General features: G+C 44.8%; 1 protein-coding gene across 1 annotated transcript in view; it reads left to right on the top strand.

Moving 5' to 3' along the window:
- Positions 1-4647, top strand: part of HACD2 (3-hydroxyacyl-CoA dehydratase 2) — a 123593-nt gene extending 118946 nt beyond the window's left edge. The window contains exon 7 of the mRNA XM_060197107.1: positions 1736-4647. Coding sequence (XP_060053090.1) covers positions 1736-1818 — 83 coding nt within the window. The 3' untranslated portion in view covers positions 1819-4647. The remainder of the gene's footprint in view (positions 1-1735) is intronic.
- The last annotated feature ends 11773 nt before the right edge of the window (positions 4648-16420 follow it).

Raw genomic sequence — 16420 nt, forward strand, 5'->3', positions numbered from 1 at the left:
AGTCCTCTCCTCCCTTCAGCCATCTTTTTGTTGGTGAAACAGACTGGAGGTGGTATCTCAACAGCCACCCAATCTCTCCCTAGGCTCCTCTCTGTCCACGAGCCACATGTGTTTGCACTCACTGGTGATTTGGTGGGTACCTGAAGTTGCTCCAGTCCTGTCTTATTGTGGTCCCAGGTGATCTCTCGAGATCTGGGAATTTTTTTAGTCTATGAAATGACCAAGATCAGAGTCTCGAGTGCTTAGGCTGACTTTCTTTTCCTAAGGACTTTTCTATATCAAAACTTGGCTAAGACCAAAGCTTAGCCATGTTCAGATCAGATAACATTAGCACTCCTCCCCACCTCCTTAGTATTTTTTTTTAGTTGGGGAGTCAATGCTTTACATTCAACAGTAAATACAATAGTTTGTACATGCATAACATTTCTATATAACAGTTTTCCATATAACAATACAACCCCCACTAGGTCCTCTGTCATCCTTTTTGTACCTGTATTCTCCTCATCACCCACCCCAAAGTCTTTTACTTTCGTGCAATATGCCAATTCCAGTTCAGGTTGTACTTGTGTTTTCTCTTCTGATCTTGTTTTTCAACTTCTGCCTGAGAGTGAGATCATCCCATATTCATCCTTCTGTTTCTGACTTATTTCACTTAACATGAATTTTTCAAGCTTCATCCAAGATGGACTGAAAACAACAAAGTCACTGTTTTTAATAGCTGAGTAGTATTCCATTGTGTATATATACTACAACTTGCTCAGCCACTCATCTGTTGTTGGACACTTGTGTTGCTTCCAGGTTTTAGCTATTATAAATTGTGCTGCTAAGAACATATGTGTACACAGATCTTTTTGGATGGGTGTGTTGGGTTCCTTAGGATATATCCCCAGGAGAGGAATTGCAGGGTCACAGGGTAGGTCCATTTCTAGCCTTCTGAGAGTTCTCCAGACTGTTCTTCAGAGGTTGCACCAATTGACATTCCCACCAGCAGTGCAGAAGGGTTCCTTTGACCCCACAACCTCTCCAGCATTTGCTGCTATTACCTTTTCTGATATATGACATTCTCACAGGAGTGAAGTGGTATCTCATTGTTGTCTTTATTTGCATTTCTCTGACAATCAATGACTTGGAGCATTTTTTCATGTTGTGGTCCGAGGTAGTCTTCTTTGGTGTTCCTAGTTGGCTGGGAAAGGAGAGGAGAGGAGAGGAGAGAAACACAGCTACTTCTGCTCTGTAGCCCCACCTTTGGAAGTGCTCCCCTCCTCCTTAGTTTGCCCATTCAGAGTGACTTTTGGCAAGTAACAGAGCAGTAGAGTCAGAAGCCCAGAGCTTGATCTTTGTCAGTTATTTGCTCTGAGATCCCTGGAAAGCACCTGCATTCTTCGACACTTGAATGCCTCCTTTATGGAATAGAAATACAGTAATTCCATTGCTAGAATTTGCATCTTATTGTTGTGAAGTCAGAAAATATGCAGGAAGATATTAGCAATGCAGAGAATGTTCTCTGACAGCTTTATGCTATGTTGGTTGATAATGATAATAGTGGTAAGATCAGTACACTCCACACCCCCAAATTAGCTAAAGAGGTAAGTCTGTGTTTTGTTCTATTTCTCCTTACCTGCTTTGATTGCTTACGGTTGTTGGGGTCAGAAAGGACCTCAAGTACATATGCTATAAGTAGAACTTGTGATTTATAGATCATCTCCTTAACCAGATTTCTCTCTCTTCTTTACAGTTTTCCCCCAGTTATACTTCCATATGCTACATCAGAGAAGAAAGGTCCTTTCTCATGCTGAAGAACACAAGAAATCTGAATAGTTTCTGCTTCCTTCTCCTCCTCTCCTTCCCCCTCAAAAAAACACCAACTTTTCAATTATCAAAAAATGCTGCAGACTTTTTGAGTTCCCAATATGTTTCATAGAAAATAAGTAAGAACTATTTTTAAAACACTTAAAAGATAAACCAAAATCCAGTGTCACCTGGGCCTGGCATTTTATATTAAAACAAAAACAAATAACCTTACATAAAACATCCTGACCAGTCCATTTCAGCATGCTCTTCCAACTAGAATATCCATATACTTACGATGGTACTAGGAAGGGACCTGACATTATATATCCTCCAGCTTCCTTCATGTATCTGACAAAGCTCTGTAATACTAAATACTTGCAAGTTACAGTTTGAGTAATAAAGTTGTACCAACTGAATGCCCAGCTTGCAGTAGAGTTATGTTCAGTCTGCAGTGTTTAGGATTCCCTTCTCAAAGTGCTTGAGTGCATGCTGGAAACTATTTGTATTTTTGAAGCAGCAAAATTTGTCCTCTGGAATGCTCTGAAGTTATGACTGGGACCTATTCCTTCATCTCTAGTGAATGAATTATATAATGTCTGTGTCTGAAGCTTTGGGATAGAACCCAGAATCAGAAAACAATTAGAACCCTTTTGTTCCTTTTCAATGAGTCATTACTGCCTGCCACTAAGGAACCGTGCTTGAATTTACTAAGTATTTGTACATTGTAGAGAACTTACTTTATCTGGGCTCTCCCTCACTTACATTTTAACAAAATGACCATTTTTCAGAAAGGGAAAGCTGAATCCACTAGTAAATGGCAAGTACCTTTCATGGTACCTTTTGCAGAACACCTTAGAATAACGTATCTATGACTTTCTATTTATGGACCTAAAATCTCGTCTTAGGACAACCTGTTATTGAAAGCAAAGGGAACATATTGCTTTAGAAGTATAGTCCTGAAGAACATTCCAGAATAGGTTTTATATAAACTTTTATTATTTTGTTCTTAAAATTTCCAATTCTTCTATTTTGGTACTTTTTCTAATTATGGTCCTATGTGATTCCCACCAAGTTATAAGTCCAGAGACAATGAAATGTTTTAGCTGGACAGTCATGCACTAAAAATGATATCTTCCTGCTTGTTGGGGCAGCCAAGAAATACTTTGATCCTATGGACACTGTCTAATGTCATATCTTCATACCATTGAATTGTCCGACTATGCACTTAAGACTTTTCAAAAGTTTGGTGAAAATGTCAAGCCCAAGTTTAGATGTGCATTAGATTGTAAACATAAAATGTTCTTTGTGGAACCTTTTTTTCTTTTTTTTAATTGGTTGATCTGGAAAACTTAAAAAATTTCTACTTATAGTTAATCATTTAATATATAATTGCTAATATCAGAAGACTGTCATAATGGAATACTAATTTTAAATGCTTATTTTCATTGAAGCTTGAAAATGACAAAACAGTATGCAGCTTACAGTTTGATTCAGACAGACATGTAATAAATTGTTTTTGACTTGAACATTAAATTCTGTTTCTTAACGTCGGCATTCTTCACTTGGGCATGTACCTTTCAGGGTACCTTTCTTGTATTTGGTAAACAAAATGTATGGAAAGATTATTTCTCTTGCTTTTTCTCTGTATTTTTCCAAAATATACTTCTGTTGTAAAATAGTCAATTTGAGTTTCGTTAGCTTTATGACTTAATTTGGGTACAGTTTTTGGGGTGGAGAGTTATAGAGATTTTTTCAGTAGTGTTAGATTGGGAGTTTATTCTGTTATAATTTGTCACTGTGATAAATAGTCTTGCAAACAGTGATTGCCTCAAATTGAACTTCCATAACAAGAACAGTTTGCTGTGTTCCCATCTCAGAAAGTTCCCATCTCAGAAAGGGTCTCAGCCCTAGTCAGCATTTAAATTCTCATGCCAGACAAATAAGGCCCACCATTTTGTCCCTTAGTCACCTCTTACTAACTGCTTTCTCCATCTCTGGCATGATTTAATTTCTTCTTTGAAGTTGTGTTCTTTTATGAATTGAGAACATCTAACTCCATCAAATATCACCTCCTCTTATAAAGTGCGAATGAGACTGGTCGTGTTTGGGTAAGCAGTTTGTCAGGTTGATTGTTTTCATCTCAGGACAATTCGTCAAAGGGAACCACCTGGCTGGGTGTTTTCAGATCTATTTCAGGGACATTCTTCCAATAGCTAGTTCTTTGAGGTATGCAGTAGTGCTTTGTAGACTCAGTTGCTAATCTGCATCTTGTGTTGTCTGTGAAGATTGGGATCCTTCATTTAACACACACGACCATTATCAAAGGCACCATGGAGAGTTAGTCACGGAATAAAGAACCTTCTCCCAAATAAAAGCATTCCTTTGGCGTGAACTCCCAACAGAATGGGGGCTACAAGATGTGGAGTCATAAGGCATCATTCCCCCCTTTTTTGTTTGTTTAGTTATTTGTAATAAAAGGTTAACATTGATGTGGCACAACCTGCAAATTATTTTTAGTTCTGAGTTTTAGATAGAACATCAAAATCAGTACATACTGCTCCTTTTGAAATTTGAGTGAAAAAATTACACAACCATATCTACTCACTTTTGTATTTTTCTATGTTGTGAAGACCAAAATTGTAATTTTATAAGTCTTTGATTCACTAAAAATTATATAATTTAAATGTATTTTTTGTATATTTAGAAATAAGGAGTTCAAAGACTATGCTTAACTTTCTATGCATGTATTTGGAAGCTGTTTCTACCTGATGATGTTTAACGTAGTTATAAGTTGTATTCATAAGATACTGATGTGTTGCATTTTAAAATAAACTGGTGTGTGCTCTGAGTTTGAAATATTTGCCGATGAATCTGTTCATTTTTTTTGTACATTACATCAACCTGAATGTGGAACTGTAGGAGGATGGAAGAGACAGTTCTTCTGTCTCTTCTTTGACAGTTATTTCTGCTATTCATAATGGTTCTGCATTTAAAGGAGACAGATTGTATTTAAAAGTTCCCAAAAGTCAATCCTCCTGTCAGTCATCCTTCAAGCTCACCAAGCCAGTCTCCAACTTTGCTGACGAGAGACTCTATACATGGAGAAGACCAGGAAACATAAGAAATTAATTGACCAGTAAGAGACTGGGGACCCTTGTCTGGTAACTGTTCCATTTCTTCCATTTCAACTTTCTGTAGAAAGAGGGGAAATACTGTTGTCCTCCACTGTTTTGTCAAATATAAAGACTAGATGTAATTAAGTACTTCATCTTGAAAATACTTCCAAATACAGAACAATCTTGAGAACTTCTTTACTGACTTTGTGATTCACAGTGAAAAGTAGAAAAGACACAGAATACACTCAGTTGGCCCACACTCAACCTACTAGGTCTACACCCCAGCATTTGTTCATCTCCACATGAAGGCTCTGTGGTCTTAGTGTGCTGGGCACCTTCTAGTTATTTCTGAGAGATCTCTCTCATGGTGTCCCACTTAAGTGGGACGATTCTTTCTCACATCAGCTCTCTTGTTGACAGTGTGGTCTTGGTTCCAAAGGGGAACACTTTTTAAAAAAATATTTATTCCCTTTTGTTGCCCTTGTTTATTGTTGTAGTTATTGTTGTTGTTATTGATGTTGTTGGATAGGACAGAGAAATGGAGAGAGATGGGCAAGACAGAGAGGAGGAGAAAAAGATAGACACCTGCAGACCTGCTTCACTGCCTATGAAGTGACTCCCCTGCAGGTGGGGAGCTGGGGGCTCAAACTGGGATTCTTACACCGGTCCTTGTGCTTTGTGCTTTGTGCCACCTGCGCTTAACCTGCTGCGCTACAGCCCGATTCCTAGGGAACACTTTTTTTAAACTAATTTTTAAAAAATATTTATTTATTCCCTTTTGTTGCCCTGGTTGTTTTATTGTTGTAGTTATTCTTGTCATTGTCGTTGTTGGAGAGGACAGAGAGAATTGGAGAGAGGAGGGGAAGACAGAGGGGGGAGAGAAAGCAGACACCTGCAGACCTGCTTCACCGCTTGTGAAGTGACTCCCCTGCAGGTGGGGAGCCAGGGGCTCAAACCAGGATCCTTATACTGGTCCTTACGCTTTGCGCCACATGCGCTTAACCCACTGCGCTACCGCCTGACTCCCGGGGAACACTTTTTTTAATCGCTTTTTTAAAAAAAACGTTTTTATTTGCTAGGACAGAGAAAAAATTAGAGGGAAGGGGATAGAGAGAGAAGCAGATACCTGCAGCCCTGGACCAGGGACTTGAACTTGGCTTCTTGTGCATTGTAATGTGTGTGCTTAACCAGGTGTGCCACTGTCTGGCCCCCAAAAGGAAAGTTTCTTGCTAAATGCTTAGGTACTACCAGTACAGCAGTGAGACCCACCTCTCATATAGAATCTAATCTGTTCCAGAGATTTGTGGGAGGAGGGGGAGCGCCCTGCTTTTTTGTCAACTGAAACTGAGGAACAGGTGGTAAAGTTAAATAGCAGAGGCTACCCAGCAAATACAACCTTTATGATCTTACGGTGGTAATGGGAAACCAGGGTTGTCTGACTTGTCATTGTCATATTTTCTGGCACTTATGCATTCTATTTCTAAGCACTAGCCTGAGTTTAGTGGTCCTGTGCAAGTGTCACCAAAAGTAACCATACCTATTACCATTTTTATGCCTGCATCTGAGAACAAGTTAGAAGAGAGTTGTGTGGGGGAGTCGGGTGGTAGCGCAGCGGATTAAGCGCACGTGGTGCCAAGCGCAAGAACCGGCCTAAGGATCCCCACCTGCAAGGGAGTCGCTTCACGACTGCGGTGAAGCAGTCTGCAGGTGTCTATCTTTCTCTCGCCCTGTCTTCCCCTCCTCTCCATTTCTCTCTCTTACCCAACAACAACATCAATAATAACTGCAAAAAAAAAAAAAGGATTATGTGGTCTTTTTGGCCAGCACCAGCACCTCCAAGTATGTGAGAAACTAATCTTTCATTCCCCAGATTTAGAATGATAGGCCTAAGGTTATAGGAGCAGGTCTCATTACCAAAAATAATCTTTTCACCCCCCCAAAAGGTATTTCGCCCTTAATATCTCATTCGATGAGCAAATGTAAAATGTGGGTGAGGCCAATGACACACCTGGTTAAGTGCATGTTACTACACGCAAGGACCTGAATTCAAATCCCTGGTCCCCACCAGTGGTGAAGTGATGCCACAGGTGCTTCTGTCTCTCCTCTTTGCCCCTACCCTCTCAATTTCTATTTTATTGAAAAGTCTAGGAGCAGTGGATTCCTCATACAGGCACCAAGTCCCAGCAATAGTCCATGTGACATTTTAAAAAAGATGTAGGCAGGGCTAGGCAGTGTCATACCAAGTTGAGCACACACATTACCCTGCACAGTGGCCTGGGTTCAAGCCCATGCTCCCCACTTGCACAGGGAAGTTTTCACAAGCAGTGAAGCAGTGCTGCAGGAGTCTGTCTCCCCCTCTTTAATTTCTCTGTCTTGTCAAAAAATAAAATACTGTAGGCAAGGCCATATATCCTAGTACTGATTACATAGTCTTAATTTGGAGACTTTTCTGTTTGCTGATGCTAGAACATGAACTTATCAGAGCAGTACTTTCACATTTGTCCTTGACCTTTGTGGATGTGATCCAGATGCTTTTCCACCTCTGCATTGTCATAACAGGGCTATCTCACAAGGGGGCAGCACCTCACAAATGAACTGGAGCCTTATGAGTGAAGACATTTGGAAGGCAGCATTCAAAGGAGGCTGAAGGGGCAGAAAGAAAATTAGTCACGCATCTTTATTGTCCATATAAAGCAAAGGCCAGCAGATCTTAGAGCATATTCTGCAGGGAGACAGGGAATAGCATTCAAAAACAGCCATTTGGCTGCATGCTCCAGGGGCATCAGTTATCCTACTGCTGTTATAGAGTCCTGCCCTGCATGGGCCCTGCAGGCTGCTTAGCTTTTGGAGCTGGTAATAAAGCAGGTGTTGGCACTCCTGCTTAATAGAGAGCCTGCTTGTTAATGTCTGAAATTCTCAGGGAGGTCCATTCCCACTCTGGATATTTTTGGAGGGTGGCTGGGCCATGAGAAAATGTTAGGCCACCTTATAAGGCTGCATCTGGCCCTGAGAATGCCTGTCTGCAGCCTGTCCAGTACACTCTGTGGGTGTGAGCTAACTCAGCTCTTGGACTGTGGGTTTTCTCACAGATTTAAAATGCTTCCACTCATGCCATGGATTATTCTCACTCTTTAACAGGCTTAAAGCCTTCCTTAAGCAAGAGCACACCAACTTTGGACATACCAAGTAGGTAGGCACCCAAGAGCTCACTGACCCCAATAACTCCATGGCTTGATTGTGCTGGGGCAGGTAGACACTTCATTGGTGTCTGTCAGTGTGAAAGTCAGACAGAGCTTAGAATGGGGATCTGAGGAGGGAAAGGAGTTTCTTTGATTTTAAAAATTAGAACATTAAGCATAAGAACAGGTATAAGGATCCCGGTTCAGGCCCCCAGCTCTCTACCTGCCGGGGGGGTCACTTCACAGGTGGTGAAACAGGTCTCTCCCCCTCTCTCTTCTGTTCCTCTCTTGATTTCTCTCTGTCCTGTCCAACAACAATGGCAATAACAACAATTAGGACAACAAAATGGGAAAATGCAGTGGATTCGTACGTTGTGCAGGCACCAAGACCCATCGATAACCCTGGAGGCAATAATAATTAGGCCATTTCCCTCCTCTCCTGCTAAACCTTTCAGATCCTTTCCCCATGGGAGTGCAGTCTTAGTATCTCTAATAAGAGAGGGGATGTTAAGGAGTTTCCAAATCTATTTCTGACCTTTATTTATTTTGGAGACACATAGACATCAAGAGGGAAGGGGGAGGTAAGGAGAGAGGAAGAGACACCTACAGCCCAGCTTCACTGCTTATGAAGCTTCCCTCTGCAAGTAGGAACTGGGGTCTTGAACCAGGGTCCTTGCACATTGTGCTCAACCAGATATATCACCACTCAGCCCCTTATTTCTGACATTTATACTTGGGAACTTCTTTGAGTCTAAGGCTTCCTGAACAACTTAAAAAATACTAAGTTTTGGGGGGGGGGCAACCTCTTTGGTCAAGGAGTATTAACCTACCCATGGGTAAGAGGGCAAAAATGAGGCTTAGTTTGGGATCTGGGAAAACTTTCCTTGATTTTCAGTTGTTTTTCATAGACCACCACCATTGAATTGGTAAATGAATTATTAGATTGAGAGCCTAATGGTCAGCAGCCTTGGGTGGTGAATACCATGTGTTGCTTTCAGGTGGACATAAAAGGTATTCACAGGGAGTCGGGTGGTAGTGCATTGGGTTAAACACACATGGGACAAAGCAAAAGGTATTCACAGAAGCTGTGAGTGTGATTTGAGAAGGCTGAGCTGTGTCAGCAGTCCCTGCAATGACTCACAGCTTAAACCCCCAAGGGAGGTGGGAGTGGGGTCAGGGATGTAGGTCAGTGGTACAGCCTAGATTTTGCATGTCTGCATCCTGGGTTTCACCCCCAGAATGATCTCCTTCTCTCCTCTCTCTGTTACACACACATGTTTTAATAAAGGATCCAGGATGGAGATGACTCAGCTGGTAGTTTGTACCTTGTCATGTTCACAGCCCTGGGGTGATGCCCCAGCACTGGGAAGGAAGCTGTATGTGTGGTGGAGTGCTGTGTTGTCTTTCCTCTCTACCTGTCTCTCCCTCTCCCAGCTATCTCCCTCTGTGATAAAGAATATGATGGGACAGGGTGGCCACTGCAGAGGTAGCGGCATCCCTGCACTGCATAAAGAAGAAATCAATCAATCCAGCTCCTCTGTGCCTACATCTGCTCCTGAAGAAGGCTTAAATACTGGACCTCAGAGCCCTTGCTCAGGCTCAGCCATTCCTTGAGGCCTGAGGTATCAAGAGACCATTTTCCATACTTTGCCTGAATCCCCAAATGTCACCAGGGTGGTGGCTGCTGTGTCCTGGCGTGCCCTGTTGCCTAACAAGACCTTAGGGTTCCTGTCTTTCCTCATTGCATCCTCCCACATCAGCTCACCATGGAGACATGAAGAGCCAGAGAAGTCCTCCCTCGCACTGTGCAGAGGACACTGAGCCTGGAAAGGGAGCACTACTTGTCAGGTAGGGCATAGAGAGAGGTAGGTGCAGGGCTGGGGGTATCCCTCTGACCTCTGCATAGCATCTCCAGACCTGTGCCCCACTTCTTCTACCCACACCACTTTGTTGATGCTGCCACTGTTCTCAATCTGCTCCACATTGTTCCCTGTTCCCCAACCTCCTGGGCACTGACCTCCTCAATCTTCCCCACCAGCCCCTTCTACCAGTTCCCATTGTGTAAACCTACTGTACTACCTCCCACTGCATCCTGTGGCAAAGTCCCAGACAGAACCCAACCATCTGCCATCTCATGCCATGCATCTCTCACCCTTGGGGCTCAGCACCTGGCACTCTGAAATGAGACCTTTTCATCCACCCATCCATCCATCCATCCATTTACTATTTTATTAATGGGAGAGATACACAGACAAAGGTGCAAAGAGAAAGCTACAGAAAGATAGTGAGAGAGACCAGAGCACTACACAGCTCTGGCTTATAGTGGTTCTAGGGATTGAGCCTGGGAGCTCAGGCATGAAAGTCTTTTTGCAGTCTCCCAGACCCTATCTATTTTATCTGGCTCATGGTGGTTCCAGGGATTGATGCTGGGGTCTCAGAAAAAACTGTAAACCATCTGTTGTGTATACTGTATACCATCTCTCCAGCTAATCCATCCTTTTCAAATTTCTAGCCCCTACTCAACTCAAGGCAATGCCCCTATGTCACAGGAAAAACAGTCATTGGTGGCTTTCTTGCCATCAGACCTTAAGGCTTCCCTGTATTTTGTACACCCCTTTCTTTCCCACCTGCTGGAATGGCAGGAGCAACTTCCTGCCTAAATCCAGCCCCTTCCTGGTGTTCTAGATGTTTCCAGCCCCTACATTCCAATCTAGCCTCTCCTGTCCTTCACCTTGCCATTCCTGCCCTTCAAGTGCCTCCCCATCTGGCCTTGACCTCATATGCTCCAATGTTTCTAGCCTTCCCCTGATCTCTAGAAACACAACTACAAGCACTTCTCTGTTTCTCACCTCCCACTCTCTTCATCTCACCACAACTCATCTCTTCCTACCATGCAAATGACCCAGTGCTATTCACAGGCACAGGTAGCCTCCTTGTCATGAAGCCCCCCCCTCCCCCTCACTGCAGGGTTGAAATCAGCTGAATGTCAGAAATGACATCAAGGTTTGGGAGTAGACGAGGGGATGGGGACTGCCTTCCCCTACCTGGCCCAGAACTCTTGCTGTCCTCCATGTAGAGCTGTGTGCAGAAGTGCAGCAGCACCCCCTCCCCAAAAAGCATGTGATCCTAGGGCCTGAGCCAGTGGAGTGAGCTAGTGCTCTGCTGAACTGAGCAGAACCACACAGAACTTCCTGCTCCCTAACCAAGTGAGAATGGTAACCAGTGTCAGTGTGCCTGGGCATAGAGGAGTGAAGACCCCCTTGCCATGGGCATTTCTGTCTGGGTCTTTTTTTTTTCTTTTTTCTTTTTCCCTTTATTTGTAAAATAGAAAGTATCGACAAAACCACAGAATAAGAGGAGTAAAATTCCACATTTCCCACCACCAGGGTTCCATATCCCACTCCCTCCATGGGAAGCTTTCCTATTCTTTATCTCTCTGGGAGCATGGACCCAGGGTCATTATGGGGTGCAGAAGGTGGGAGGTCTGGTTTCTGTAATTACTTCTCTGATGGACATGGGCATTGACAGTTTGTTCCATACTCCCATCCTGTCCCTATCTTTCCCTACTGAGGCAGGGCTCTGGAGAGGTGGGGTTCCAGGGTACATTGTTGATGTCGTCTGTCCAGGCAAGTCAGGTTGACATCATGGCAGCATCTGCAACTTGGTGCTTGGAATGTGTATTCCTTTGCTTCCTCCTTTCTTGTGGGACTCAGTTCAGTAGTTCTTGTAAGGTGGGGCTGATTGTGGCAAATTCCCTTAACTCTTGAATATTTGAGAAAACCTTTATTTCTCCTTCATATTTGAAGGATAATTTTGCAGGATACAATATTCATAGCTAGAATTCCCTCTCCTTTAGAACTTTGAATATGTCATTCCACTCTCTCCTGGCCTCTAGAGTTTGTAAAGAGAAATCTGATGAAAGTCTTATAGCTCTGCCTTTGTATGTAACTTCTTTCCTTTCCTTAGCAGCCAGCAACATTTTTTCCATGTTGTTGACTTTTGATAGTTTTACAATAATTTGCCTTGGCATTGGTCTTTTTGTATTTATAAATCTTGGTGATCATTCTGCCTCTTGGATGAGAATGTTCTGATGGTTTCCTAAGTGAGGGAAGTTCTCGGCTAAAATTTCTCTTAAAAATGGACTGTGGGTCTTTGGCCATGCCCTCCTCTTCAGATATACCTATCACTCTTATATTTGATCTTTTGATGGAGTTTACAATTTCACAGAGAGTTGCTTCAGTCTTTCTAAACCATTCCTCTCCCTCATCTTTGAATTGAAAGAGTGGCCTGGCTGTATCTTCTGGACTGGAGACTATTTCTTCTGAATGTGTGGATCTATTTGCTAAGCCTTCTACCTGGGCATGGTAAAAGACTCCAGGGTGTCTTTTACATCCTGGAGTTCTGACTGAGGTTCTTCTTTCAAGAACTTAGTGATATCTGTTATAAGTTCATCTCTCATGCGTTTAGTTCCATAGTAACATGCTCTTTTAATTCTTGCTTAAATTCCTGCAGAGTCCTCATAATGAGCTCTGTGTAGTCTGTCTCTGAGAGTCTCTCTAAACCTGTAATTCCTTGGATTTCCTGTTTCATTTCTGTCTGGCTGATATGGCATACTTAGCTGTTTAGTTCTATTTCTCTGCTTGTGCATTTTTTGTGCTGGTTATTGATGGCCAGCAGGTGGTGCTATTGTCATCTCTAGATTTTTCTTGTTTGCATGATCTGTAGCATGTGGGACAGGATGGTGGGGTGGTTGCTTTGGGCTGTCTTGTGGTCATAAATGCCCTGTTTTATGCTGTGTCCTTGCCTTGAATTCAGAAGGCTAAAGCCAGCCTGTGTCAGACTGAGAGTTTTTAAGCCCTTTCGTCTTTTCTTCTGGCACTAGGAACAATGTTACTTGCTTGCTGTGCTTAAAGTGAAACACCAAGATGGCTCAGCTCAGCATTCACGCAGCCCAAAGCTCTGATTTGACTTTGCTGGTCTTCAACCCACGTCCTCACCCCTTTTCACTCCAACCACACACGAGCACCCACCTGAGGCTGCAGAACTTTCAGCTGTAGATTATGACTTCAGTTGGGTCTCTTAGATTTATTTGTTGTTTTGGGAGGAGAATGGTCCCAGTTATTCCATGGCCACGCCTCACGGAAGTCCTCTGGGTCTTCATTTCTTTGATCAGCTCTGCTGCTTCTCCCAAGCAGGAGGGCATCCAGTCAAGACCTAAATCTCCCTGAAGCTCCAGCGGCAAGGAACTGCTTCCCTTCACCTCCAAGGTGAGCCAGCAGCCTTGCCCACTCCAGAAGAGCCCTGTCTGTGATCAAGGCCCCTCCTTGCACCTTCTCTGACCTCCCACCTCTATCCTATGAGGGAAACCCAGGACATACCAGAGCCCAGCTCCATCACCTCCACCTCATACAGAACTGGAGTAGTGCTGAGGAGACAGAGGACATGGCTGACCAGAGGCAGAGAGGATGCTCCCCACTGCAACCCTTGGGCATATGCTGGAGTGCAGCAGAGGCACTTGCCACCCCTTGGGCCCCAGGTTCCATGCTGAGATGTAAGGTACAGACTGTCAAGAGGCCAGGAGGCTGGGAAGATGGCCTGAGGGATGGGGGGATGAGAGAAGGCCATCCAAACTGCCCACACCTGGGGGCTTAGGAACATAGCACCTGCATGCCAAGTAGCTCTATGAGGATAGGAGCCACAGGGAGAGGGAAACCTCATGGGTCAGTGGAGCCTCGTGTTTGCACAGCTAACCTATGCTTGTGAGAATTTCCTAGAGCTAATTAGTGCGGTGGTATGCCCAGTTGAACACATGTGGTGGTATGCCCAGTTGAGCACACAACATCACCATGTGCAAAGTCCTGGGTTCAAGCTTCTGGTCCCCCACCTGTGGGGAGGAAGCCTCACAAATGGTGAAGCAATGATGCAGGTCTCTCTCTTTCTCTCTCTCTCTCCCTCCCTATTTACCCTTCTTTCTCAATTTCTCCTATCAGATAACAGAAAAAAAAATCAACTTATCTGTTTTGGTTTTCACTGAGGCCTTGCCACTCTAGTTAAATTTTTTTCAGACAGAAACAGAGTCAGAGAGGCAATACTCCAACAGCATGGAAGCTTCTCCCGGTGCAGTGGGGGCCAGGCTGGAATCTGGGTCACACACATGGTGGATCAGGTGCCCACACAACTATATGAGCTATCACTCCAGCCTGAGTGTTCCAGAACTCTAACAGGTAATCTAGACATTCAAGAGTCCCAGCTCTGGGTGGGGGTAGATAGCATAATGGTTATGCAAAGAGACTCTCAAGCTTGAGGCTCCAAAGGCCCAGGTTCAATCCCCCCCACCCCCACACCACTATAAACCAGAGCTGAGCAGTGCTCTGGTTAGAAAAAAAAAGAATCCCAGCTCTGGGCACCAGTTCCCAACCCTCAGTCAGAGAAGCATGGCCAGGGGTAGAGCCCCCACAAGTGGACTCCGGGGTTCACCCAGCCTCCTGTCGAGACTTGCACGGAGAGGCAGGCGGCTACAGGCTCTCAGGTATATTTAGAAAAGTCAGCCTCCTTGCTCCCTGTTCCTTTGCAAAGTGTGAAGTGCAGCCATCACATGGAATGTGATTCACTTCTCAGCAAGCAGGCTGAGTGGTTTCCCACCGCCTCCAGTCAGCTCGCTATTTCCCCCCAGCCCTCCAGTGCCCATGTCCTCATATTCCCCGTGTAGACTTGGGGGCTCTGGCCACAGTGACCTCAGAAAGCTGGAAGATGGGACATCCATAGTCAAAGACAGGTGTCCCTCTTGATCTTAAGTAGTCATCTAGCAGTGCTGGTCTGATTTAGCCAGTTACACACACACACACACACACACACACACACACACACACACACACACACACACACACACTGTGCTACTCCTGTAGTCTTTAAAAGTCCCTAGGAAGTTCACAGCCTGGTGGGGAGACCCTCAGACAACAAGATGAGCCTACACTGCACACCTACAGATTGGCCACGACTCCCTGACCCACTCAAGAATAATCTAGCTGCTAAAGGGTCCTAGACATATACCCCCCTGTTGCAGGGACACCAAGGAGATGTGAGTTTCCCTTTCATATCTCATCTTGGGTTCCTCAGCTGCCCTGGTGTATCTCTTTGTCACCCCTGACACCCTCCCTAGAGCCCTGCGTCACTGGTTGGTGTGACTTTTTGGGGCTGGCACTAACTTGCTGCACCCTAAAGACAGCAGTGTGGGCTCTGGTATCAGGTCTGCCCTGCATTCCAGTCCTGCTACACTCTCCAGCCTCACCCTTCCCCTGAGCCTCTTGGACAGGGGCCATAGGGCTGCAGAACCCTCCTCTACAGGGCTGCCCACTGCCTGCCAGGCCCTGGGCCACACATACTCACTGGAGCCCAGTCACCAGGGATGAAAAAGGCCTCTGAGGAGGCCTGGTAGCCCTGCACCCCTAGGTTCAAGGGCTTAGGTCACCCTCTTTTCTCCTGCTGGGAGGCACTGGACTTTGTGAAGGACCAGGTCACAGAGTCCCCACTGTGTCACCCCCTCCCTGCTACAATTGGATCCCCACATCCTCTTGGCAATGAGGGGACACGTTCTGAAGCTTCTCAGGCAAACTCCACCCTGACACCATGTCATTAACTGACTGCCTGACAATTGGTTGGTCAATTTTTTGGAGCCCAGGGCCTCATGCATAAATGATTTCACTGCCTGGGATCACTTTTTCATTCAGGTAGACTGAGGCAGAAAGAAAGGGGGAGGCACCCTCCCCATGTGGTGCCAGGGTTTGAACCTGGGCTGTACATACGGCAAAGCAGGCTCTCTACTCGGTGAGATCTCTCTCCAACCCCACACCCATCACTTAGATGTAGGAGAGGAAGACTTCTCCTTATGAAGTACAGTCTGCAGGAGTGGGAGCAAATGCTGATGATATGAAAGAGGAAGCAGAAATCAAGAGCTGTGCTGAGGGTTCAGGGTAAGAGAAAAGGGCCCGCAGCAGGAGTGATGGGGGTCATGCTCTGCACTGCTAAGTCTCTCCCGGATGACATCCACCCTCAGACAACATTGCCTTGGGGGACATATTTGCAGGTATTATACTGATGACAATGGTACTGGGGTGTAGAATATGGAAACCCACAGTACCTGCCCCAAGTGCCGGAGGCTGTGTGTGTATGCCCCACACTGAGAGCCCACCAGCAGTTCCGGCAGTTCTGTGTGCGGCACAGACCAGTGCACAAGCATTGCTTAGGTTTTTTTTAACATGTAGCATTTATCCCAACAACTCTATGAAGTCAGTGATGCTAGATTTTGTTGTTGTAGCGGTCAGGTGTCGGGCTGTA

This window comes from Erinaceus europaeus, chromosome 9 (genome assembly GCF_950295315.1).
Source record: "Erinaceus europaeus chromosome 9, mEriEur2.1, whole genome shotgun sequence".
In the NCBI taxonomy this organism is placed as follows: Eukaryota; Metazoa; Chordata; class Mammalia; order Eulipotyphla; family Erinaceidae; genus Erinaceus; species Erinaceus europaeus.